This window comes from Cyanistes caeruleus, chromosome 7 (genome assembly GCF_971803275.1).
Source record: "Cyanistes caeruleus chromosome 7, bCyaCae1.hap1.1, whole genome shotgun sequence".
Lineage (NCBI taxonomy): Eukaryota > Metazoa > Chordata > Aves > Passeriformes > Paridae > Cyanistes > Cyanistes caeruleus.
Window position 1 is genome coordinate 20717489 of NC_141707.1, and position 26737 is coordinate 20744225.

Genomic DNA, 26737 nt, shown 5'->3' on the forward strand with positions numbered 1-26737 from the left:
AACATGCTCTATTTGCTTACCTGCAGTATGGGATTTTGTTGTTATTTTTTGCTATAATTTTGCTTATGGGAAATATTTTGGAGCTGGCTGAATGAAAAGGCAAAAAGAGATGTTGCTGTTCTTTTTTCTCTATAAGCCAAATAGTCTGCCAAGGTGTGCTTCTGGATTTGTTGCCTTTTTCCTTGAAAGGCTTTGAAGCATATTATATCCAGGGACTCCAAATCATCATTGTGTGTACCCTGTTAAATTTCCAAAAGGATGGGGGAGGTAGGAGATGGATCAAGGAAGATATCTTTTGTCCTTTGCACTTATTTCACTTTAAAATACATATGTGTCTGCAGGAAAAGTGCGTAAGACGGGCTAGAAGTTTAGAGTAAATTCTGTAGAATGCTTGGATACAAATGTTAGTATTCTGCCTACAGCTATCTAATAAATCTAGACGAGAAGAAATTATAATCTACTGGCCTACATTATATATATGATTTGAAATGAATCTTTTTTGTATTTCTTCTGGGTTGTTAATGTGAGGAGGAGAAGACAAGCATTCCAACTCTATGAGTTTACATTCTCTTCTTTTTTTTTTTTTCTTCCTAAAATAGCTAAGGGATTTACAGATTTTTCTGACCTAAAATTATATTTTTTCTATTGTCAATTACAATCCAACAGCCAGATTTGCAGTTCTACACTATTGCAGTAAAAAAATTAATGTCTCTCGGTAACTTTCTACCAACACAAACGTTCATTCCTGGAATCTTTTTGGATTCCCAGTGAAGCAAAATCGAACAGACATAATTTAATTATTTATGTATCAAATATCTATCCTATATATTTTCTCTTTTTCCTTTCCTTTTCCTTTTCTTTCACTTGTAAACAGTCAGGATTCCTTCAGACAAAGAGAACAACCTGGCTTTATCATATATTGTGAAAATTTTATTGAGCTAATTTGCAGGCTAGAAAACAATAATCCAAGAAGTTAACTACCTGTCAGTGTTAATCCCATGCACCATGATATGCAACAGAAGAGAAGCCAGAAGATTACTCTGCAAGTTGTAAGTAGAGCACCCATGCAGTGGTAATAAAATAGAGCTTTCAACGGTGCTGTGGAAAGTTAGAGGTGACAAGCTGAACTAATAAGAACATCTATCCCACAGGTGAATGAGTAAGCAGAGTGATTTTTCAGCTCAGTATCAGCTTAATACATATGCCAGAAAAGGAGGGATAGTGTAGAACATAAACCCACATTTTGTGGGACAGAAGAGGAGATTGTTGCTGGTTTATTGGCTGACCTGCAGTTAGACAGAGAGCCTAGCCCTTGCCTTGGAGGTGACTGCTGGAATTTTTTCCTGCATGGAAGATATCTAAATCTACAAATATTATTTGGTGAGAGGAGGCCAAATTTGGACCTGTCAACTTTGACACATCTCCTAAAATATTCCAAATGCTAGCAATGGTGTGTAAGAGAGTTGTAACAAAGGAGAGATTTTCAGCTCTTTTAACAGAGAGCTATTTAATCACACTTTCTTGTAGAAGCATTCAGTGTGAAGATCTGTCAATAGAAATCTCAAACTGTGAATATACAATTGCACTTTATTATCCCTTTGTTATTTTGTAACTGCATAGGTATGACAGACAGAAACTGATGTTAAAAGAAATCCACAATTGTCAGTGTGTCACATGCATGAATCCCACTGCTGGAAGTTTTTCAGTAAATCAGCATCTTTGGGTAGGTACACCAAATGCCATATTTTAACAAAATGTTTTTGCTCACAGTAACACAATTTAAGGAGAATGAACATCCTAAGGCTGTGTTAGTGTAATGCACAGCAGACAGATGGTGCTCTGTCTTGCACAGAGCAAATAAGGAATTAAACAGTTATAAGCACCAGATAAAAAGTGCTGAGGGGACAGAGAACACAGGGAGACTTTCAGTTAGACCCATTGACAAGACATGGCAATGGAAGCCCATATGAGCAAATAAGTGCTGTATTGTAAAACAATAATAATGTGTAAGACACTCTAGGTGTCCTCAAAAGTCCTTTGACTCTTTAAGGAGTGCAGTGAAAGAGTACACAGTTGTGTCCAAACCTTTGCACACCAGCAGGATTGTTTTCCTTTGTGTCTTAGGGATTTATGGTGCTACTGTTCTTGGCAGGGCCTGGAAACCAGCCACACAGAGAACAGAGAGAGATCGAAGCATCTGGTGAACTTCAGAGTTCCATCTTTTGTGAAAGATAAAGAGACTGGAGCAAAACTCTGCCTGAGGGTTTGTTTTGGTTTTGGGGTTTTTTTTAAGAATTAACTGCATTTTGTATTAAAATTGATTAATGAATTATTTGTTTCAAAATTTTTGGGAAGATGTGTTGGCTGTGCTTTTTCTGCCAGCTCAAATGAGCTGTTTGTGGCAGTTGCATAGCATTTTTTTCTTGCCTTGTGCCAAATTTTTGTTGCCACTGCCCATACCTGTGCTCAGGTCAGGAGTTTCCATTTTTAAGGTGGTTAGGGCTTGAATTCCAAAGATTGACAAAATGTGTCTGTTAGGATGTGCATGTAACAATTACCTCAACAGTTACACTTTTCTGAAAGCTTGTGTCTGTGCTATATTTTTTAAATGCATAGACTATTAAAGGAAACAACAATTCAGTTCCTTTAATCCCATTTCTGACAGACCCACGTGCAAATCCTCCAAGAGAGCCATGCACCTGTGACAGAGCTGACGGAGCAGCAAAGCAGAGAGGGGGCTTGAGATCAGCTCCCCAAACAACCAGAGCTCACTGAGTGACAGCTTGTTTGTGGTCTGAGTGATGTGCAGGATCTGGTTTGGAATCTTACAATGGAAGCGCCGCTCTGTGACAGTGACCGTAATGTACTTCAATTCAGTCCCCCCACAGGAGCAACAAAGGCCAAAAAATCTACCACAAATATGCTTAACTTCAAAAAGAACAACTCTCTGAAAGCAGGGAAGCCCACTAAAAAGAAGCTAAAATGGGCCACTAAAAGAATTAAATTCTTCCAGAGAGTTAGATCTCTGAGGTAGGGACACAGTAGCAGAGCATGCCCCATCCTTTGGGAAAGACTTCAGAAAGGGTAAAAAGAGCCTGGCATGGCTAATCAGCAAAGGAAAAAGTGCTGTTAGAAGTATGAAAGGTGATTCAGAAAACCAAAGTTGTGTCCAAACTAAGTAAGAAGGGCTGCATACTAAGACTAAAAATAAAACTGTAATCAAACTAGCCAAAGGAGTTTAAGGGCTAACCAGTTTCAGGGATCAGAATTTTCTCTAAATTTTTTTATTTTTTTTTTTTTTTTTTTATAAGGAGAGGGTGGGGACATCAGCATGGGTCTGAGGAAGGGTTAACAGTACCAAAAGGGAGATCCATGCTATTTAAAAGTGCACAAGAAGTTTGGTGACGATGAGAAGTTCTTCCAGGTAGTAATGATGAGGATCAGTTGTGAAAAACTGGCAAAGTGATTGGGTAATAAAATTACCCAGATGAAATTCAGAGTAGATAAATGTAAAGTATATGTACACTGGGGAAAAAAGCCTTTTTCATACAGAAGATGATGGGCTCTGAACTGATGATTACCACTCAAGAGTGAGATGTGGGGGTTATGATAAATAGTTCAATGAAAAGATCATCTCGGTGTTTGGCTGTAGTTAAAAAAAAGAAGAATCAATAGTTAGAAGTTATTAGAGAACAGAGAACAAACAGAAAATATAATTATCCCACTGTATAAAGCCATGCAACAGCAGGATATTGAAAATTGGTGCAGTTCTAGACATGTCATTGCAAAAATAATGTTTTAGAATTGGAAAAAGTCCAGAGAAGGGCAGCAAAGGTGACTTAACCAACAGCTTCTGTGCAGAAGCTGGGAGGCCTGATAGCATTGAAAGGAAGCAATGTGAGCAGCTGTATTAGAGATCTACAAAACCACAACTGCTAGCAAGAAGGTATGGGCAGACTCAGTGCTGTCTCTTACAGTGCAAGAGCTGTGAAAGGAATGGGAGAGAGAAGTTTAAAACAAGAGGAACTTCATGCAGTGGATAAAGGACTTCTGCAATTATTTTCCAAAGGCTTTAATGAGCACAGGTTTTCATGCAGTCAAGGACAGACCAGAGTTTATAACTGGAATAGTGCTACCTTATGTGTAGCATAAGGTAAAGCACAACCCATTCAGAAAATCTCCCTAGCTGAAAATATTCAGAAATTACGAGAGTATTAGGGGGGAAAATATCATATGTTCTTGTGATGGTTTTACTCTCATCTGGTGGCTGCTGCTGACCACCTCCTAGACTGATTCCATCCTTTCTCTGGCCCAGTATGGCTGCTCATGTGTGTGTGTGATCACAGGTAATTACACATGCAAACTTTGCACATCCAGATGGATGTAACATATCTTGCTAAATTAAATCATGGGTTTTTTGAGAACAAGTGTCAAAATGAGATTATAGTAATACCATGACACTTTATAATTTGTGACTTGCACTATTTGCCTATAAGGTAGTTCCTAAAAATGAGATTCAGTGTTGGTTGTGAGAGTTGAGACAGTGGTGCCTTGGCTGGGAGGACAGTGTTTATGTGAGCAGGTTCAGCTGGTGTTTCAACCTTCATTCATCACCTTGAACAAGAAGCTCAGGTTCACTTTTTTTCACCTGCTAATTTCAGCTGAAATTAAGAGACTTGATTAACTAAAAAGGAAAGGGGCCTTTTGTCTTCAAGAGCAGAGCTTGTGCCTGGCTACCATTTTGTACTATTATTCTCCTTTTATGCTTATATTTCACTGATCACTCGGAAATATGTTTAGCATGTTTTTTTGCCATACATTGAGTTCTTTCCTAAGCAACAACCTTTATTTTTGTAGTTTCAGTATCATTTAATACGTGGAAATACATAGATCTTTTTTTTTAAAAAAAGTTTGAGCATTTATTCATTTATTGAAACCATCTTTCCAGTTTCTGATGTGTTCCTTCTGTTGTGTTTGAGCTTGTCAACAATATTTTTTTGTAATAGATAGAACTGAGAAACACATCTCAAATAGATTCTCATACTGCTTGTTCTAACTGTTAAGAATCACTGTTGTGATACAGCCTGGATTAGTATATATTGTAATTAGGTTAATTATAAATGTTCTATAATATGATTTTACTTGAAAATGCTGACTGATCCAAAGTGTAATTTCTATGAAAGTGTATGAGTCTTAGAAATTTCTGTTTAGCTGTGTTTTTAAGCTTTCTGATTTACAAGTATTATTTTTTTTTCTGTTAAACAGGAATGAACACTGAAAACGAGGTATTCTGTGTTTTGCCCAGTCCTATCAGAGCCACACCAAAAACACCCTCAGGTAATTTTTTTGAGTTCTCTTGTTTTTATGTGATGGTTAAAAACACCATAAAGCTGTTCATAATAGAATTATAGTAGAATCGATCCAAGATGGGGGATCAATATGTCACTCTCCTTAAGAAATTTAACAACTCTATAGTTGTTTTTTGCTTGATGCTCCACTAAGGTGCTATCTAACATATTTTTATTTTTTTATAAACAACCTTCATACCCTGAACTATCCCAATTAGATTAATCATACGCAGATTATTAGTCATTCTGGAAAGAAAATGGCTGCAAAGGAGCATGCTGCCCTGAAGTCAGGCACATTTGGCAGGCTTCATACTAACTTGATAGTAATTATGATCTCCATCGAGTGAGACAGGCAGTGAATAAGATATTTAACGCTGTGTGCTTTGGCTGTGAAAACCTTTTCGACTTGTGCTTTCAATTTCTGGTTTTCAATGTTATTAAAATATCTATGTGGGTATATTTTAAAAGAAATAATTATCCTTTCCTATACACACACTATTTTTTTAATCTCAGGGAATTTTCTCTGTTTACTGACTGCTCCCCAGAGATGGATGCTCTAACCACCATGGAGAGAGCAGGACCATAAATATCCTTTTGCAACACAGGGGCTGCAGTTACAGGGTAGTGAAATCTATCATCTCACTCATATAAGATGCAATCTGCCTGCATCAGAAAATTACCCAGAACTTTTCTACCCACAGTGACTAGATTCAACTATTTTTTTAATTTTAGAGATTTGATATGTATATTCCAAGTAATACAGGTCTTTCTATAGAAAGTAGTTCTTGTATTTATAAATTCCTCTTCCTCTTTGAAAAACATTTTAAATTCTTGTGTGATTTATGTAATACCTGTTTTTTTAACACTGCCAGTCTAACTCAGTGGAGAGTTCCCCAAATATACATGTATAGGCTATGTCAATACTCAAAGTAACTGCTATGCCTGAGCCCCTAATTTCTGTTCTACCATTTTCTCATGGTAGTCCAATGGCCACCAGAAAGAGAATGCAGCATTCTCAGTCAGTGAGGAGTTTAGCCATAAGATATCTAGACTCTTTTAATTATCTGGATAGAAGTGCTTATAAAATCTCATGGAACAACTCTCCTAAAAGCCTGAAAATTTCCTTACAAACTATGATGGGTAAAGGTACCAAGAGAATAAATTTAACCATGTTTCATATATAATTGCCCAGGATTCAAATAATTCCAAATTGTTCTGAAATGCCTGGAAAAGTTGCTGTTGTTTATAATTATTATTTTTTAAATTGAAATGCATTGCATAACAGCCGTGATCTTATTCCTAGGTTTCTGTTGTATAAAGCTTCTAGCTGGAAGTCTACTATTTATTAAATACATTCACTAGATCTACTAGTATAACTCATATGTCTTGGTTTTTGTGCTGTTCCAAGGCACTTCTCCTTGGAGGGAAGAGTAGTAGGAATGTGAGGGTAAGACCAAATTTTCACAATGTTGGAGTAAAGCCTCCAGCCCAGTCAAGAGTAGGAGTATGATTGATGACTTTGCAGTGATATGGAGGGCGAAATACTGACATGTTACAATAAAAATTTTTTGAAAGCTCAAAATTTTGGCACTCATGACAAGATGTCACTTGATTAGAAAACAGGTTTGTGTTCCAGACTGCTCTGATATTGAATGTGAGCAGTCCCTGCAAATAGTAGTTCTCTCAAATGTGTTTGTTCTAAGCCTGTCTATACAGCAAACTTCTGTGCCCTGTGGTGCGAACCTTGAACAAGCTGATTCAAGTACCAGAAACAAATGCCTGAATGTGGCAGATCTGTGGCCCCTGCACACTTGAAAAAGCCAGGTAAATACATCTGCAGAGATCTGGCTCCCACACAACCAGTTTGTTTTCTTACCCAAGGCAGCTCAGATATAAAGCTTGCATGGTATCACTGCACTCTGCTATAGTCTAGGAAGGAGGCATCTAACACATGTTGTCCGACATAGCAAAGGACAAAACTGGGGATCTGGGATAAAACTGCCAAACTGCCAGCTGCTTCCTTCTTTTCTTTCCTTTGTTCTTTTTTTTTTTTTTTTTTGGTATATATGTGTGTTTGTTTAGCCAACAAACTTAAGCACAACCTTAGGACCCCTGAGATGTCCTCTCCCCCTCCCGGTTTTGTAACTTACCAGAAGGTAATTTAGGTGCAGAGCAGACTGCAGGGAAGGAAGAGCATGCAGAGTGCTGGGGAGTCCAAGTGACTCCCATTGAAGATGATGGCTTCCTTCCTCATCCTTCTCAAGTCCACGTTCAAATGTTACTATGGTGGTTGTCTTTTCAAATATGAATGGTCCTTCCATTTCCTTCTGCTACCTCATGCCCACAAAGTTTGGCAGGATTTTTCTTGAAAAAGCACTCTTATCACAGTTCCTGTACTGCCTTCTGCATGCAGGCAGAAAGTGGGGATGGAGATAAAAAATAAGGGAAAGCAAAGAATATCTAACAATTCTGAACATACTTTTCCTAAAAAAAATATTGAAAAAATACTGCAAGATTTGGCAACTCAGTGAACCAATCATTAATTTACGTTTTTCCCAAGCTAGCTTTCTTTTTGTTTAGCCTTCCTATCTGGGTTAGCTTTTAACAAATTCAGCTGTCACTTTCTATATGAGTGAGAACATTTTTAGTTCTATGGATTGAGCTGGCAACAAGTGAGCAGTAGTGTGAGACCATCAGCAGGTGCGTGGGAGACAGCAGCAATTTGGGAAGCCTGAGAGAGCGCTGGTGAGGGAAATCAATGTTAAAAAAGCATAGTAAAAAACCATATTCTTCAATAGTTTCTGATCTTTGTATTTTATCTCTAGGATTTAAAGACAGTTTCATTTTTTCAATGCATTTGGAAATATTAATCTTTGGATTGAGGTAGGAATTTTACCCATAGTTCCTGAGGGCTGCTTATTTAACATCTGTTTAGAAGCAAGGAGGAGTGCAGTTTCTTGACTCTCATACTACATCTGGATCAACAAGTCACTGCAAAAAGGAGCATTTTAACAAGAAATACCCCAATAATGGAAAATTTCCAAATAAAATTTCCCAATAATCTGCTAGACATAAAAACATAGATCATATTGAATCAACTTGTACATAAATATGAAGGCAGTAGGGGAAGTATGGTTGCATGAGCCATCTACACACCAAATACTTATTAACATGTTTATTGAATTTTGTCTTAAGCGTCATAGTGATTCTCTGCTGTAAAAAGCCCCAGTAATGCATTTGTATTAGCACTTTGCAGCATAGAGACCCTAATCTGCCAATTCCTAAAAATGAATGCAACATTCTTCAGGAAACCATGCTGGAACTGGCACTCTGGATGAAATCCTGATGTGAAGAGGAGCATTTTCACTGCCTTTAACAAGGCCAACATTTGTTGACTGATAATAGCCAGTGACAGAATGGAGAATTGGAGTATCAAAGAGATAATGAAGGGTATACGAACAGGTTGAGGTGAACAACACATCAGAAACAATGGCAAGTGTCTTAGCCTCAAGTCTGATGTGCTTTTCATAATGCTGGTGTAGTCCTTTGGTATTCAGTGTGTCAGGATAATCTATACTGGCAGTGAAGTTAGGAAGAATACAGAGCAAAAGAGACAATCCGGAAAAAATTTTTTTCAAACAAGCTGGGACTGAAGGAGGATAAAGTCAGGCAATTCTAAAGAAAACAAGGTATACCAGAGGTAAATAAAATGGGATTATAACAAAGATGAAAGTCATAGAAAGAAGGGGTAATGGGAAGGATTCTCTGTTTCCAAGGCAAACAAACAACCTAATTATATAACTCCTTTTACAACAGGACATTAATTGTCCATTAAACATAGGTGCTGTGGAAAGCAAATAATCATCTTTTGGTGACCCAAGAATGTGTATCACTGACTGAAATATTTGCTTCTAATGAGGGATTTGACAGTATCATCTATAAGGAAAAAAGGTGTCTGAATTAAATGTGCAGGGAGCACTTTCCCCTCCCCAGTGATATATAGCTTCTTATTTCCTTGGTCCTTTTATGACTCCATGAAATCATGCTGCATTTCCTTAGTTAAATATATGGAGGAAAAAGATACTGAACATTTTACAAAATTTTCATCCATTCTACAGAAGGTACTTGGAGGTATGATTCTCAGCATGAGGTAAGACAGGTATCTGACAGGTATATGCCCTGTTTCATGAAATATTATACTATAAGTATTAGGAAGATGAAAGGGATGTTATTATACTGAAACTATGTTTTTGCAGATAAATTGTTTATTATAGAGTGTTTTTTTACTACGTTCCTGGTCTGAATGAACATAATTCCAATATAATAGAAAAGAGGATAAAAATAAAATCACTACAGTCTAGAATTCACCAGAATTCTGTCTTCTGTTTTTCTTGAAGAAGCATACTTATTGAAGTTTCTTCTTTGTAATGAGATTGTTTATCTTTTTTTCTGTTCAGATGCTACCACCTTATGGTTGCATGCCATGTTAAAGACTAGGAGAATATTTATGATCAATGGAAGATACAGAGATGCAGAGTGTACTCCAAGGAGAGCAGAGTAAAACAATAGCATAAAGTGTCTGGGAAAAATAATCCCATAATATTGGGGTGAACTTGTTTTCCTCCAGAAAAGGAGCTGAAATGAAAATCTATCAACAAAATCTGTGTTGCATTTGATAGCCTATTCATCTGTCTACAGAGAGAAGACCCAGTCCAGGATATCTAGCAGCCAGAACTTCTAGAAATGGCATGCAGCCGGAGTCTGACAGAAAATAAATGAAAATACTATTTAGACTTCATATGTGCACACACAAAAAAAGACAATTGTGATAAAGGGTTAATATGCTGGGTGAATACTTGTTTATATCTCTATATTGTTAGCACCAGGGTGTTGATGAGCACATATTTATCCATAAGCCACTAATTTACTGCCACTTTGCCCATGGTGTTGGAGAACCTCGTTACTTCCCAGTATCTGATTGGGAGGAGCTGACCAGAATTTTAACAGAATCATGAGAGCACTCCAATGAACTTCATGCTGCAATGAATCATGTTGTCTAAGGCTGCCACACAGCACATGTAAGTTTCCTTACTTCTGATACATATAACATGTGCTCTAGCAGTTAATCACTGATGTGCAAATTCATTTAAAGGTGACCTGCAAGAGTATTAAAAATAACCTCCCACGTTTAGGGATATATGCTGAGTACCCCAGGCATTTATCACAGTTTTAATATGAGCTGTGACCAGTTTTGCTTGTAATGCTTCCAAGAAGCCTTCACTCACTGTGAATTGTTGGCTCCTTCTCATCGTGACCCACTGGCCTGCTACCGGTCATGTCAAATGTACTGAAGAGCCCTGAGGCAGACTGAGCCACCCAGGTATGTCAAAACTCCTTATTTCAATGTTACAGAGGCTTTGAACCTTCTCCATTTTATGTGCATAGGAAATGAAGGATACTAAAAATCCCAAAACACAACAACAAAAAAGCTCTGCATGTTAGAAACATACACAGAGCTTTAGAAAAGAGATTTATTTAATGCTGTTAAATTAGCCCCATATTTTGCAAAGGGGATAGTGTGGTGCATCATCTGTCACCTGCTTAATGTATTCCAAGGTGTCGTCTCATATAAGAGCAGTTAGTATGATGCACTTATGACTCAGAGGGTTTTGAAAAAAAAATTAAAAGAGTAGTTGGGTAGAGAGAATGTGTTTTAAAAGGAAATTTACTAAAACAACTTCTGGAAGAATTTCTGTGGCATACGTTCCATGTTTCTAAATCTGACAAGCACTCGATAAAGTGGTTTGACTTTCCATTCCAATACAGACTTTATTTTTGTGCTGAGATTTGATGCTAAATTCTGCACCAGTTCAATGTAATTATTTTAATGATTTATTATTTTTTTTCCTACAAAATTTGTCAGATAGTCATTATGTCATTTAATTTCGGATTGTTCATACAACCAAGGATTTCCATGTCCATTTCTCAGAACAAAATACTCATTGCTTTTGCTGGGTGCTCACATATTCCACATAGTTTTAATAGTAAAATGGCCTTGGTTAGATTTGTTTTGTACTTGTTGCTTCACCCTCTGTTTCTCATACAAATCTAAATCGGTATCAGCTTTGAATTGCAGGCACACTCTCACACTCAAAATTTGCACCTCTCCCATTTCAGAGCAAGGTAAAATAAGAAAACATTTCTGTTCACATTGGCTCCTTCCTTTCATCTCCTCAAACCTAAAATGACTTTAGTATAAATTTAAGTAAACTGTCTTATTACAAAAATCTTGGTGCATCCAAAAATTACCCGTTTATATTATTCTCAGGAGTGTCATTGGATTTATCTCAGTGCTAAATGATGAAGAACCTCCAAGAAATACATACAGGCTTCATCCACTGGGACCCAAAGCAGAAAGCAAATTAGCTCTTTATCTTGTTTGGATTTCTGTTAATCAAGAAAAATGCACTTAATTACTGTGACAGGAAGCAGTGCATGTAGAAACTGCACTGAGCCTGGAGCCAGATGTCATGCAGTCTAAGATAGCTGAAAAGTTTGTTGTGCTGCCTCTCTGTCAAAAGAAGAGAACCTCCTCACTCACAGCTAGAACTTGATATTTTATTCAAATAGGAATTCCAGTAACTCACATAAGAGAAACTTTTTTTTTTCATGGCTATAAATGTTTTTTTTTTGGGTTTTGGTTTTAGTTTTTTTAACATGGCCTTGTGGGATTTGGGGTTGTTCAGAAACCTGGATGAACTTAACATCTCTGTGACCTTTCAACCTCTCAATTTGTTTTGCAACTGGCTAGTGAAAATTTCCAGCTTTGAATCAACAGAGATAAAATATTATTACTGAATGAGAACGGAAATAAAGCAAATTCGTTTTCTTAAGAAAAACTACATTTAGAGAAGGTGAATTAACACAAAATGCAAAGCAGGACTCAGTCAAAAACCTTAATTTTGTTCCCCCTGGATGCTCTGGGAATCACAGAAGTTCAGGATCAGTTGGATCAGCTTGGATCAGTTTATGGAGATTTTACTACTATATTCTAGTCCACTGCTTTTGAAAGTTCACATATCTTAAGAATGCCTGCTATCATGCCAAAATAAATACTCTTAGTCCTATTTTTATAATTATCAGCTGAATTCTTGAGACTTCTTGTGGCAATACTTTCTTAATTAGAGTTTGAAGTAGTATCAAGCAAAGCCTATACTGTTTGGCAGTCTTTCACAGCTCAGTGGAATATTATTAAGTCTCCAGACCTCAAGGGGAAGGTCAGGGTATGGGTTTTGGATTGCTGTGATGTTACATTGCAACAGATCACAAAGCATTGGTGACTCCCAAATGCCAGCAAGGAGAGAGTGTTTGCTTTTCACAAGAAATGACCCGAGTCAGATTGGGTGCCAGCAGTGGGATTAAAGTTGAGCAGCAGATTGTGGGGTTTCTTTCTGTATTAGTGGTTGGACTTGATGGTCTTAGAGGTCTTTTCCAGCTTTAGTGATTCTATGGTTCTTCTCCCCATCATTGCAGAGCCTTCAAATTTTGACCTTGGAATACTGCTCTGTGATTTGTCTGGTTTCATACATAGGCTGTTCTTGTGAGTACATTCCATCAGTAATCAATGTCAGAAGGCAAATGAAGAAGGCTGGTCACCACATGTGGGCATACTTTCTCATCTCCTCTTTTCTTTTTTATTTTTCTCAGCCTTTGTAAGGAATGCTAATTTAACTTCCATGTTTATGTTGTTTGGGCACCTATCCCAAATTCAGACCATCATTCAGCAACCTATTACACCCATTCCTAACAGAGTGCAGGGATCCATGACAAATGAGGGGCAGCCCAGGCAGGGGGTGAAGGCTGTGGTGTGAGAGAAACGCTGTGAGAGGAAGCAGATCCCAGTTCTTAGCTCTGTGAGACTCAGCACAAGCTGGGATGCCACCACCTCACAGACAGGTGATAGGTACCAGACAAGTGGCTAGGTGAAACCTAAATGCCTGTTCCCAGCTCCTACTGTGTTCCTACTATCACAGTTTATCTGTAATTTAGGAAAGAAACATATAATCTTACCAATTGCCCTGTAAAAGTTGTCAGCTCCTTGTTTACACAGTTCCATGAAATAGATAGTGTTTCAAGGTTACTTGTGACTAGCTTTTGTTCTGAGGTGACAGGGAATATTGCTTCTAATTAACTCATCATGTTCATCAAAATAAAATTCTTCAAATCCTTGGGTCCTGCATTACAGAGAAATTGCCTCCAAGTATGGTGTAGTAAGAAGAAACTAGCATTATTTAATCTATTGGAAATTAATAGGAAATAATGTGACATTTATTGACTGACAAAGTAAAAATATTACAATATTTCTCAAAATACATGTTCAGCAAAACTATAGTTGTATTAATGTCTAAGTTATTATTTTTACATTAATAGAAAGGCTTCAAATACAGTTCTTTTACTAGGAGTATGCCTAGAGTTATAGAAATAAAATGAATATTTTATATTTGCAGTGCAAAATAAAATGTAGTCAATGATGAAAGAGCACTATAAAATGGAGTCCCGAATATCAGAAGTAAAATCACCAGAGAAAAGATTTTCTGCTTTTCTCATCAGCAAAATTTTGTAATTACAGAGTTTGCTCCTATGTGTCTGGTGGGTAATAGTCTCACAGCACCAGGCTGAAGGCAATGCTTTTTGAAGACTGATACTGGTATATTTGTCTATTTTTTACTTTAATTTTAGAATCAGGTAGACTCATGGTGCTTTTACTGAACCTCTTACAACTACTTTGATAGGTAACAATGAAGCAAATTTTGGCTCAAAACCCCAGGCTGATGGCAACCAAAATGTCTTGTGTTGGTTTTGAAGAATTGTTAAAAGACATAAGCTAAGCTTCCAAGCATACTGGGCTCCTTGCTCTAAAGCTGGTACCAACTCAACTTCTTGGCATGGTATTATTTTGAAATTTCCAAAATATTTTGATTATCTCAAAACTAATTCCTCTGCCCCTTCTTTGGGAAAGCTTGAAACTGTGTAACTTTTGCTAATAAGTAAAATTATTTTTCAAGTGTTTCTCATAAAGTTGCAAGTCTGAATTTTCCAGCCTGCTTTAAACCTGCTCTAAATACAAGGTAATGCAAAGCTGATGGTTTATGTGACGTTTCCAGAAGTGGCTTTTATACAGCAACCTTCATGGCAGGATAGCATTTCATGTGGAACCTCATGTTTAGAGGACTGAATTGGAAGATTGTGGCTAAAACTATTAGAGAAGGGCATAAGTCCTCAAGGAGAACAAACAAGTGGCAGAGGAAATATAAAATCTTGTCCAACAGCACTCATTTCCTTACTTGCCTTCTGTTTCCAAAACAGGGGTTTAGTGTAAACAAAAAATCATAAATGTTAATTATCAGCTCTAACTTGGGATCAGGAAAAGCAATAGGGAATTTCATATGAAAGGTCTGTATTTTTGCCTTTCGTATCATGCTATTTGATATGGATAGACTCCCATACCTACATCTTCAAGGTAAAAAATGTGATTTCATCCCCACTTGCAGATATACACACAGCATAGAGGCACCCAGTTAAAGTGCTCACTTCCAAGGTGGCTGTGTCCTGGCACCTACATAATTCAAACTGAAATCACGGTTTTATTGGCTGGCAGTCCTGCATAGTGCAGGTACACTCTCAGCATTCTTCGAGCCTGCTCTGATCACTAGCTCTGAGTTTAAAGCTCAAGAATAAAGGTGCTTCTGTATTTGCTGGTTTTGTAAGGCAGACACTGTAAGTGTTGCATTTTCATGTAGAAAAAAACCCACAAATTTGACTTGTTTACCCTATGAAAAATCGTTCAGTACTGAAGATGAATCAGAATAATCTCATTGTATCGAGGATTTAATTTGTTTTATAAACTCAACAGTAGCTCTTTTTTTTATTATGCACCAAATAATTATATATAATATATATATAAAGACTCGCGTTTTACTTTACCTTTATAATCAAGACGACTTTAACACTTATTTGATCTTCTTTCTACCTGTCCCCTCCACCCAAAGAGGAGTATTTTATTGCTGTTCTTTCATTCTGTCTGGTTGTTGTCCATACATTCTGCAACTCCCGCGTTTCACTAGAATATTAAACAATCCTAGAGGGAAATATTTACGATGGAAAGCAGTTCGTTATGCTATAAGGACAAATAGTGGGGGTTCCTAGTGTCATCGGGAAGCTGCTGTCAGAACAAAACGCTTGTTCACGTTTTTGGGCAGCAGCCCCGTCTTTGTGGCCGTGGCCGGCTCCGCCAATATTAATTGCGCAGTGCCCCCTAGGGACTCTGCCTCCGCCGGGATCGCCCCGCGCCGCTCCTCTTCCCCCTTCTTGACCTTGATAATAACTTGGAATGTCATCCTCTTCCACCTATAACGATATCACTTGCTCCTTAACTCCTTCCAGGGTTTGGGTTGGTTTTTTAAGTTGACAGTGGTTCGCAGCATTCTGTGTATTCTGAGTGCGTGCATATTCGGTTTTACACAAGAGGTTTTCTCTACATGATTTGAATTTGGTGGCAACGTTTTAAGATATTCTTTTCTGGTTTGGTATTTCTAGGAGTTTTCATTTGTTTGTTAAAAAGGAACTGTGTGAATTTCCTTCTCAGAGCCACTATTTGATCGGTGCTGGTAGAAAGAGGCTGGAAACTGCAGTACTTGTACAGTTGTCACGTACCTGATGAATGATTTCTTATACTTATTGATGTGGTTGCTTCAGGGAAATAATAGTAATGAGAACAATGGTAAGGACATGTTTCCTTTTACATCACTCACATAGGTGAGCTGAGATGTCCAAAGAAAATTTGTTCATAGGAAGGAAGAATTTTGCCAGAAGTATCTATGATCAAAACAGTTCGGAAATAAAAGATGGTAAAATGAGCAAAGGGCAGTAGGTTTTGAATAGGCTTCATCAGCAGAGGGGAGAGGTCATCTGGGAAGATTAGTTATAGGAGCTATTAAATCACCTCTGTGACACTGTTAGGAGAAGCTGCTTAACATAATCATGTGCAATCAGTAAAAATGCTGTTTATTACAGAGCAGTTTTGATTTTCATATTTGGTATTGTTATGTAAGATGGTGTAATGTAAAGCCATACACATTTCCCTAGTACAAATTACCGGCATTAATGATTTATGGTGTTTTCTTGACAACTTTTAAAGTAAAAATTTATTTAGAAATATGATCCAAACCCATTTCCACTAATATATTTATTAGATAATTCCATGAATTTTTTTCTTTACGCTGTAGTTTTAAACAATTGCAACTGATACAGAGTTTATAGATCAACTAGTCCTGCATCCTATCTGAGTTTCATTGTCCTACTTATTGACACAATGACAACCATCTCTTTGAAGTGCTTATCATTTAGTAATAAGACTCAAAAAAAACCAAAAAATATTGTCTTCTAACGTGGTCTCTCCAGTTTGGAATTGGATTTCTCTTGCATATTTTCTTATGTGTAAAGTAGAGAACAATATCATCACTTATGTTTCTTGTATATTTCTGTCCATGGATTATCTCAGGACAGACATGCCAAATCAGAGTTTTGAATTTGGACACATCTTGGTTGTAAGATGTTAAAAGTTGATTGTCACATTTCATGAGAACTAGATAGAAAATTTGAGGGTGATGGAATCTTTGCCAGGGTGTTTTGTTGAGTTTTTTTTGATTTTTTTTTATTAGTTTTCTGGCACATATTAGCATCTTGCAAGATACTAGCTTATAATTTTCCCCTGACTTTTCCTTCAGTCCAGATCATAATCTTGTCAGGATGTATGTTTCTGTGCCACGAAGTACAACAGATTTCCAGATAAACTGAGTCAACAAGGGGATGGCAAAGTACTTTCAAGTCAGCAAACTTAACTGAGTCTGTTGTCATTCTGCTTCCCTAGTTATGCAGAGTTGGGGACCAAATATCTAGTAGCCAGCTACCAAACTGCAGCAGATTATAGACAGGCTGTACTATCACATATTTTATTATTTTCTATAATTCTATCTTGTCTATACAAAATAAAATCATGTCAGAAGTCTAGAGCTGTATTTTTAAATTTTACTTCCTTATTACATCTTAGTTTGGTATAATTCAGAATATTCCTTGCATATTCTTTTACCTTCGTTTTTGTGATTTATTAGATGGCATTAGCATGTGTTGGCTGTTTCTTTCATTTTCCCTGATAATCTGGCAGCTAGAAAGAGCTAGAATGAGGTACAAGTGCAAGTACATACTTTTGGAAATCATTCTAAAGCATAATATATTGAAATGTTTCATAATGAATCCTTGTTTGCCAGAAAAATATTCATCCATGCCAGAAAATTATCTGTGAGGAATAATTCTAGCCCCTTCTTTCCTCCCCCTCTTCCCAATTTGTGTTGCTTGGAAGAGGAGACGAAAAATGGCACAGATGCATGCAGTATTGCACAAAGAGTATATATGGACATTTCAGTCACTGATATTTCCCCATTTTCTGATGCTAATGTAAGATATGTTGGTTTTGCATTTGTAATTAAGATGAACAGATGGTGAAGACTTAGTTTAAAGTAATACTGTACATCCATTAAAATAATCTCTGCTGACAGTGATTCTTTACTATAGCAAGACTTAATTGCATATATAACATGTGTACATCAGAAAGAACTCGGTCTTTAGCCATTTGCTCCGTTAGGACAATAGTAAAACAGACGTCACCAAAACAGAATTTGTCCTGGAGACTCCTAGGAGTAACAGATGCATCTCTGCTTACAATATTGCCTTGCTTTAATTAATGAACACTTTATGAATAAAAGAACACATAATTTCAGAAAATATCCAGGAGTTCTTTTGAAAAAAGGGGCTCATGTTTTGCAGGAGGAAGGCTCAGGAACATGACAGTAAAAATTTTAACAGATAAACTTGATGTTGCTTACACTAGTTCTCCCATGGAGTAGTACATGTAATTTGAGTGTTCCTTGGCAAGCTTTATAAATGTCTTTTCTAACTGGATTTTTGTTTTAAATTAGGTACATTGTGACGGGTCTGACTGAAGCAAGTACTTAAGCCTCTGTGAAGCAAAAGCAGACCCCTGCATGTTTTCTTCTTCCCCTAAAAATTATACAAAATGTCATTTTTCAAATTGTTTATATATGGATTATATGGAAATATCATTATGTGATAAGATAATAAGATCTATACTTCACAGGAAATGGAACTTCAGGTTACATATCCAAAGTAGGTATCTATCCTTCACCTGTTGTATGGAACAGCAATACATTTGTTGACCAGTAATACTTATTTTTCAAAAACATTATTTGGTGGTAGTATATACAACCCCTTTCCTGTTTACTTCTTGTCCTGCCTGCCACCACCACACTGGTAACTATTTTCCATGATAATGAAAACTCACAAATTCTAACCTCTGAGGACATAGTTTGGCAGAAATTCTTCCTTCCTTTCCCCAAGCTTCTTTTGTAAGGACATACATTTTACTATTGTTATGATTACCCAAAATTAAGTATAGGGTTTGATTAGCATTTCTGCATGTTTTTTTAAACTAAAGTGCATCTTCTATTGTGCCAGAACTATCAGCGAGATCACCATATAGTAGCTGAATATGTGTTTACTGAGAAAAACCGTTGTCCACACTAGTTTCACAAAATCAGTGAATCTCCATTTTTTGTTTTGTGCTTCATCTGTCAAAGGCCTGGGCTCCATACTCTCTCCTCCTCACGAGTTGTCACTATCCAGGAGAATGTCTTGGAGGTTTGTAGTGTGTCACACTTTGGTTTAAATTCCTTCATTTTTTCCTGTTAAAATTCTGCTTTGTTTAAAAATATTTAGATATTTATTGAAGCAAAGACTTGAACCCTGAGGCCCCATTTTCCACAGGAGTACCAGAAACTTTGTTACTGAGTCATTTTCACTTGCCTCAGAATATTTGAGTGTATTAAACCAAGTGGAATAGCACCAGCAGGAGAGATTGAGAGTGTCTTTATCCTAGAATATGAAAATTCTAAAACATGGTAGTTAGATAGTTTTCCAGGAGATATGGTTCAAAACCCCTCAGGCAAAAAAATAAAAAAATTGAACCAACTTTTTTTTCTATTCAAGATGGGCTGTAAGGTAAAGGAGGAGAGAGGTACTGCTTTCTTTTAATCAATACATTCATTTTCTTTAGAATGTCTGAAATTAAAATTAAATATTTCTCTTCAGTACCTCCTTCCCATCCCACAGCTAAAACTACTTAAAATTCATTTGGCCAGAAATTTGTGGTTGGAAAAGAATATGGCTTGACAGGCACACTGAGTAAGTTTTTATTTGCATAGATTTCATTCTGGTGACAGAATTAGACCAAATAATTCAGTAAATACAACTGAGGTATATGGGCAATGCTCACTGAAAAAGGAAATAAAAAATACAAGGTGTGAGACAAACAGTGACTCAAGGGAACACAAAAGGCTGCAAGTTTTACAAAACATTCATTTGTCTAATTTACTCAGCATAATAAAGCAAGGATCAATTTATTTGTGGAGTGTCCTGGAGTGACTAACAGAAATTATGGATTAGAGGAGTAGCATATTTACTGAATATGGGATGGATAATATTTTTGAATGGATATAGAAAATATCTCTCCAAAACTGGAATGATCCATAAGTCATCGGATGCAGAGCACAAAACACCAACAGACTAACATACTGAGAAAGGCTTTAAACAATAACTGAGTAAATCTTGGAAGAGTTCCAAAGAAACCGGGAGCAGAAGAGGAACTACATGCACAATAATGGGGTTTAGACAATAGAGATAGTGCCGCAGACATTTGTGAATGGAGTATTAGCTCTTTAATTATAATAATTACCTAAGTTTAAGGTCAGGGCACCTGTGCATTGCTGTCTGTGAGAAACTGATTAAAAAATTAGAAGTAGCATTTAATCTCCGTGATACTATTTCCAAAAATTCTCTTAGAAATTTGGATATTGCCGAGATTATTACTTATTATTTGTACTGTACCTAGAGACGTTGACTGAGAGGGGTCCCATGGCACCACCCTGATACCATTGACATCAAGATCGACTCTCTTCCCACTTAAAATAAAATATAAAATGAAAATTCTCCACAGGGAGGAAAACCATGAAAAAGGAAGACTCACATCTTATTTTATTCTGCTTTCCCATTCATACTGAACATGGAAATAGAAGGCTTCATTTTGTTCCCTTTAGTAATTCAGAAAAATCTATTCCTGGGCTTGGAAATTAACTTTTAGCTGATCAGTTGGTATAACCTCAGATTTGCTGCAAGGAAACCATATCTGAGAAGCGGTGAAGGTGGATCTTGTCACCTGGACATGGGTGAAGTACAGAGCTCTGCAAAGTATCTCTGTCTGGAAACAACACTGCTCACATCATCCCAGTTAGGTTCATGGCTCTTGGAGGCTGATTTCAGAGCAGGAGAATGTGACTGTGTGAATAGTTTGTGCTGCTGGGACCCCACGTGCAGCCAGAGCATGACACCAGGGTTGGCGGCAGTGTTTGGCCGAGCAGTTCCGCACTTTGTTCACCACTTTAGGCAAGCTCAAATTTGAAAGAAAGCAGGCAGACATCACTGAGGAGCATCACAGAAAGAAAGACTTCTTTTCCCTTTCCCTTCCTTACCCAATGTACAAGTATTTGGAGGTGGATTGCAGGTAGGAAAAGAAAGCCAGTCCCAACAGGAACAGACACCAGCACTTTTTATTGAGAACACAGTGGAGAATTGAGTGAAGAATTGGTGATGAGGGAACTAGGGAATAAACAGAAGAGACAGAAAAGATGGAATAAAACAAAGTGAAGAAGGAAATATTAGAGGTGATGGAGCCAAGGTATGGAGATATATTATATAGGAAGATATTAACTAAAAGCTTACAGGGACAAGAAACATAAGGTTATTTCTAAAAAGAAGGGAGCAAGTGCATGAAAAGAAGTCATAGGAGAGGGCAAGAGGAAATATGGAAAAAGAGACTGAAAAAGTAAATGTGACAGTTTAGAAGTGAATTCCTATAATTTGTTATAACTTTGGTCTACAATGCCATTTCTGACAGAAGAATATTTCCATCCCTGCATAAATTTGAAAAATTTATATATCTTTTAAAATGAGTAATTTCTAGTAAAACACATATGGAAATTTTAGTATACATTTTTATTTTAGAAAACGGTCCTGATTTCAAAATTTTCATTCGCAGTTTCTTGACTTTTCTCTCTTTTTGCTACTTCCTCCTTTTTTTTTCGCTCATTCTAAATTAAATCTGCACCGTCTTCAAAAAAGAAGTATATTCCAGAGGAATTTTGACAGTCTAAAAATGTCAGAAATTAGGAAAAGCATTTCACAAGTGCACTTGACAAGAAAGAAAGAACTGCTTTTGCAAAAGGTCACACAAAAGAATAAAAAATACCAACTAAAACAAATGCAATAGTATTTTCTGATGAAAACATTTAAGTGACATGTCCAGAAAAACTTCATTAGGAAGAAAAGACATTTTCCTGTTTGTATTTCTCATATTTCGGAGTGAAAAAGAAAATATTGAAAGGATATATTAAAACAAATGCAACCTTTGGATCTCTTTCTGATCCTGAAGCAAGTGTCAGGTTATCATTGCAGAGGGAGATGTTTTCTCTCCAACTGTGGCCTGTGGTTGATAACCAGACCTTTTACATTTCAGCTGTAAGTTTTAAAGATGACATAAAAGAAACAGAATTAATGTTTTTTCACCACTGTACGTGCTCACCCCCTTTTGTGCTTTCACTATTTCAGGGATCATTGTTTACATTCACATTTGAGGTAAAATCTGCTAGAGATGATCACTGGAGAAAGGAATTCACAGAAGATGAATTGAGAAAATGAGGTACCTGTGGTGAAATTCTGGGTAAAAGCACAAAATTAACTGTCATCCAAGCCCAAGAAGGTGAGTAACTCCAAGTCAGTACCACCATCACTCTGATTGAAGTAGTGGAAGAACGTTGAAAGAGCCTGTTCTAGGTGAGAATAAGCCTAAAGATGAGGAAAATGATTAGAAGAGAGGATGGAAAGCTTTTAGTGAATCAAAAGCACCTGTTAACAAAAAATAAATAAATAAAAGTGAAGAAGAAGAACCTTTCTTCATTTTCTCTAATGTTTGAGTCAGATAAAACCAAGTCTTGAAGTATCATTTGACTGTATCTTGTGAGAGGAGTTGCAATAATGTTAAAATATGGCAGGAAATCAGTAATATTTCATGGTTAGAATATTGTTTTAAGGAAAACTGAGACTAGGACTGATTGTTTTCAATATGATTAAGAAACTGAAAGTTTGACTAGAGCAGAAAAATAAACTAAAGCTCTCTAGGATTATTTGCTCTATAATACCATCTGAAAACTTCAAAGGGGAAGGTTCTGTGAGTTAATATGCAATCATATTTAGAAGCAGTTACTGCTTTAAAAAGCTTGCAGTTTAAAAACACAAGTGAAAGGATGGGAGGGAGAACAGAAAAGGAAGCTGGTATAATTTCCATAAAAAATTTATTTTGAGAATTATTTTAAAAATATGATTCTAGAAGCAACTTGACAATATCTCAGGCTACCTGGAGGCATCAGGAAAACCTTACTGGAAATCTAAGCAATGTGTCTAGCATAATACCTGTTTTTGTAAAGTGGCTGGCCTACATTATCTTTTAGGCTGGTTCTAGCAGAACATTTTTTGACTTGGGGAAAAAAAGAATGCTGGCTCTTATTCCAAGCTACCCAGTATGTTTCTCAGTGACTTTTTAGGGGAAATAGCATGAAACTTTGGCTGTCATTGCAGTTGCACTGTGAACAGCTTCTCCTCCAGTGGTATCCAGCTATTTTCTGCAGTCCAATTAATTTAAATTTTCAAATAATTTCTACCAGAAGCAAGAGCAGATTCATAATATAGCCCTTAGTTTTGGGGCTGGGGTGAGGGAGGGATGGGGGTTCTGCCCTAAATGTGATTTTTTTCTTTCAGCTAAGAATTTAATTTGGAAGGCTCTTATGAGGCAGAATTTACTTAATTCTGTAGAGTGCTCTGAGATTCCAACATCAGAAGTGCTAAAACCTTTGCAAGGTTTTCTTCCCCACTAATTAACATCCCAGTGATCAGATGGGAATTTGTAGAGTAGGCTGACAGTTCTATGTAATGATCTTATATTTTAGATGAGAATATTTGTACTTTCCGGTGATATTTGTGTTGTTTACTCAAGACAATGTAGAGAGTGTAATTCTTCCTACGGGCATAGAATTACAAGGGTTTAGCAAGGCAAATTTGAGAGGGAATGGCTAACAATTTTTTCATTGACAAAACTTGTCAACAGTTAAAGGTGAGAAAGGACAGTGAGCAGGAATGATGAAAGCTTTTTTCCTTTTTTCCATTTTAAAATTGAAAAATACCTCCACCAGGCAGAAACACAGCAGAATGAATTGTAATAAACACAGTGTTTGGTAAATTATCTTTGTTAGTGAGGAAAAATCAATGTATTGATTTTTTTATTTTTTTTTTAACGTTCAGTATCTAGTTATAGAATGCCTCGTAAAAATCATCCTTTTAATCCTTGTATAACAGTAAAGGAGAGAAACTCCACTTCAGATCACAGTGTTTCAGTCTTTTTTTGCTTCTGGAGAGTAACTTTGAAGGACAGAATGGTAAAATCATGTTCTTAGTGATTTTGAAGGGTACTTAAGAGTAGCTGCCTTAGCTTCAAGTTGGGGTAAAAAGAAAAGGTGTGTGTTTGTGTAAGTGAATTTAGTCACTGACTTTCAGCAGTAGCTCACCAGAGTAGAAAGCTAATGGAAAAAAACTCTGTAGCAAGTCACCTTTCTTCAGGGCAAAGGAAGAGAGGTGTTTCTGGAAGATTTAATTAAACTTTGTGTAAGTGATGCCAGAAATGAGTTGAGTGCTCTTCTCATATATTTTATTATGCTTTCCAAAGATACTGGAAAAATATTTTAATTATCTTAATTTTCATCTCTAAGTTCCAACATATCTCTGATAATGTTTCCAAAGTTAACAGGCCCAAGCACTACTAGCATACTTCTGAAGGTTGTAGGATATAATTTGGCAAAATTAAAAATTACAAATTTGATGCTTAATATGAAGTAGAGAGGATTGAACACAATCACCTCTGACTCTCTATTATGGGCATAAAACAAATACACTTTTATGCAGTGGGCAGATACATGGTACTAGTTCTACCTTGTTAGTGTAAATGCACTGAATCAGACTGAGTTATACAAGTGTAAAGGCAGCATAAAGGAGAAAATCAACCTAGAGTATTTCGAAAGCACATGAGATCTCATTTATGTTACTGTGCTGCTGAAAGCAACTCAAACACTTTTTGCATAGTGTTTGTGTAAACATTTTAGGTCTGTGTGAGAATGCCCTTCCCTGGATTTTAACATGGAGCAAAAATGCACAGGCTTTTTTTTTCCTGCTCTGGAGACTTGAACAAAGGAAAAAAAATGTTAGCTTGGTTTGAGGTGGTTCTGTTTTCACCCACCAGATTTATTTTGCCAATTAGAATCACGGTGAGAACCACTAAGAGTTGATGTTGAAGAGAGTGTTCAGTGAAAAATGCTTCACCTATTTGTTTCAATTCTCCCAGCAGGTGTTTAGTTGTAAAACAGTAATTTAACATATAGAGTAACCTAGAATCTCTGCCAGATGCTTATTCACCTATGCTGTTGGCTTAAGGGAAAATCCAGGTGACTGGACCAAACTTGATGTTTGTAAAGTCATTAGTCATGGGAATAAATAGGATTCTTCATAGTTTGTTTTCCTTTAAAAATAGAAGGAAATAAAATTCTGATAAGTTAACACTGGAGGCATCGAATTTCCAGTATGTTTCTAGAATAATTTATTACAAAATTTTTCAGGCTTTTAAGTAACATGTGGTTTTTACAATCCTGATTAATTAAAAAAGAACGTAAGCATAGCCTGTTTCATGTGGTTTTATGCTCTATAATTTTTCCAAAATACTTCCTCAAGTTTTCCAGCCTGTTTTAAGCCATTTTTCAAGCATTTTTTTTTATTATCTCTGCTCTGCAGTTGGACCTTTATTTTTTTTATTTTTTTTTTCAGATTAATTCCTTGATTTGCGAGATGTCATAGTGTCAGGTTCCCACTTGAACCAGGTAGTGCAGAATTTGTGGCAGGAGCGTTCAGGGTAGAGCACACTTGACTAACAGCCAATGTCTGATACACTTCCCTGTGTTGTGCTGGGATGAACAGAGGTGGCAAGAACCAAACCTTCCCAGCCTCAGCAGCTTCAGCTCAGGTACCAAGGAAAAGTTACTTGGCAACAGTTCACAAATGGGGGAAAAGCTTTTGAAAAGTAAAATGAGAGAAGCATGTGTGCCTTAAGGAGTGTGTTTCTTTGTCTTGCAGAAATCCTTTCTACAATTCTTATCTGCTTCAAATATATTTTGTATATTCAGGTTTTTCTGTCTGACAAATTCTGTTCAATAACTTATAGAAATTGCAGATCTGCGTCCCAGAAATGTCCCAGGTTTTTATACTTATGGCTGTGTAAGATTTTCGCTATTTTTCTTCTGCCTTGTTCTACTTCATATTTTGGCATTCATATGCCTCATCTTTTTGATATACAATATATTTCCATGGTGCATTTGTGTGTTTGTGCACTTTGTGAAATTTCAGTTCAGCTGTGCTACAATATGCATGCTGTGTATATTGTACAGTGAGAATCTATTGTCCTGCCTTTGTCATTTGATCTTGATTTCGTTCCTTTCCAAGATAGTGTAACTTCCATGTTTTGACCTTCCACCTCCTTTCAACATTTCTCCAGAGAACTGATCAATACCTGCTGCTTTCCCTTTATTCAGATGATGGATAGTTTTGGATAACTCTGTAATCTTTTCTCTCCTGTTCACCATCAGATTCTCCAAGCGCTGACCTTCATACAGGAATTCTTCAATGGCATTCAGGAGCCATGCCTCTTTCCAAATTTTAAAGAAAGTCCAGTGAGCTTCTCTTGTTATTTATTTAGATTTCCTGAAATAGAGGAAGCAAAACATAATAGCATTTGAGTTCTGACCTCTTGTAGGATTCCATAAAGCTTCACCAGCTGAGTGTCATTTGATCCCCTTCTCTGTTTCTGTAATCTGTACTTGACCCAGTTCTAAGCGTGATCCAGCGTTTTCCAAGGGGTTAGTTTCACATGACTGCATGTTTAAGTATTTACAGGACGATGCCTAAGGGAGAAAATAAGGTATTTACTGCTCAAAGAATGTAAGTCTGGTGTTGAAGCTGCTTTCTGGTTTTCTGAAGTGATTCACACAGGGCTAGAGATGAGAAAAAATTTCAGAGGAATTTTTCATAATTCTGCAGAAAGCCTCCCCTTT

General features: G+C 36.8%; 1 protein-coding gene across 1 annotated transcript in view; it reads left to right on the forward strand.

Moving 5' to 3' along the window:
• Positions 1-874: 874 nt before the first annotated feature.
• LOC111931795 (dynein axonemal heavy chain beta-like) overlaps positions 875-26737 on the forward strand; it is a 41055-nt gene continuing 15192 nt past the window's right edge. The window contains exons 1-5 of the mRNA XM_086897835.1: positions 875-1049; positions 1621-1723; positions 2153-2263; positions 5266-5337; positions 22143-22293. Of these exons, the coding sequence (XP_086753961.1) occupies positions 1006-1049; positions 1621-1723; positions 2153-2263; positions 5266-5271 (264 nt within the window). The 5' untranslated portion in view covers positions 875-1005 and the 3' untranslated portion in view covers positions 5272-5337; positions 22143-22293. The remainder of the gene's footprint in view (positions 1050-1620; positions 1724-2152; positions 2264-5265; positions 5338-22142; positions 22294-26737) is intronic.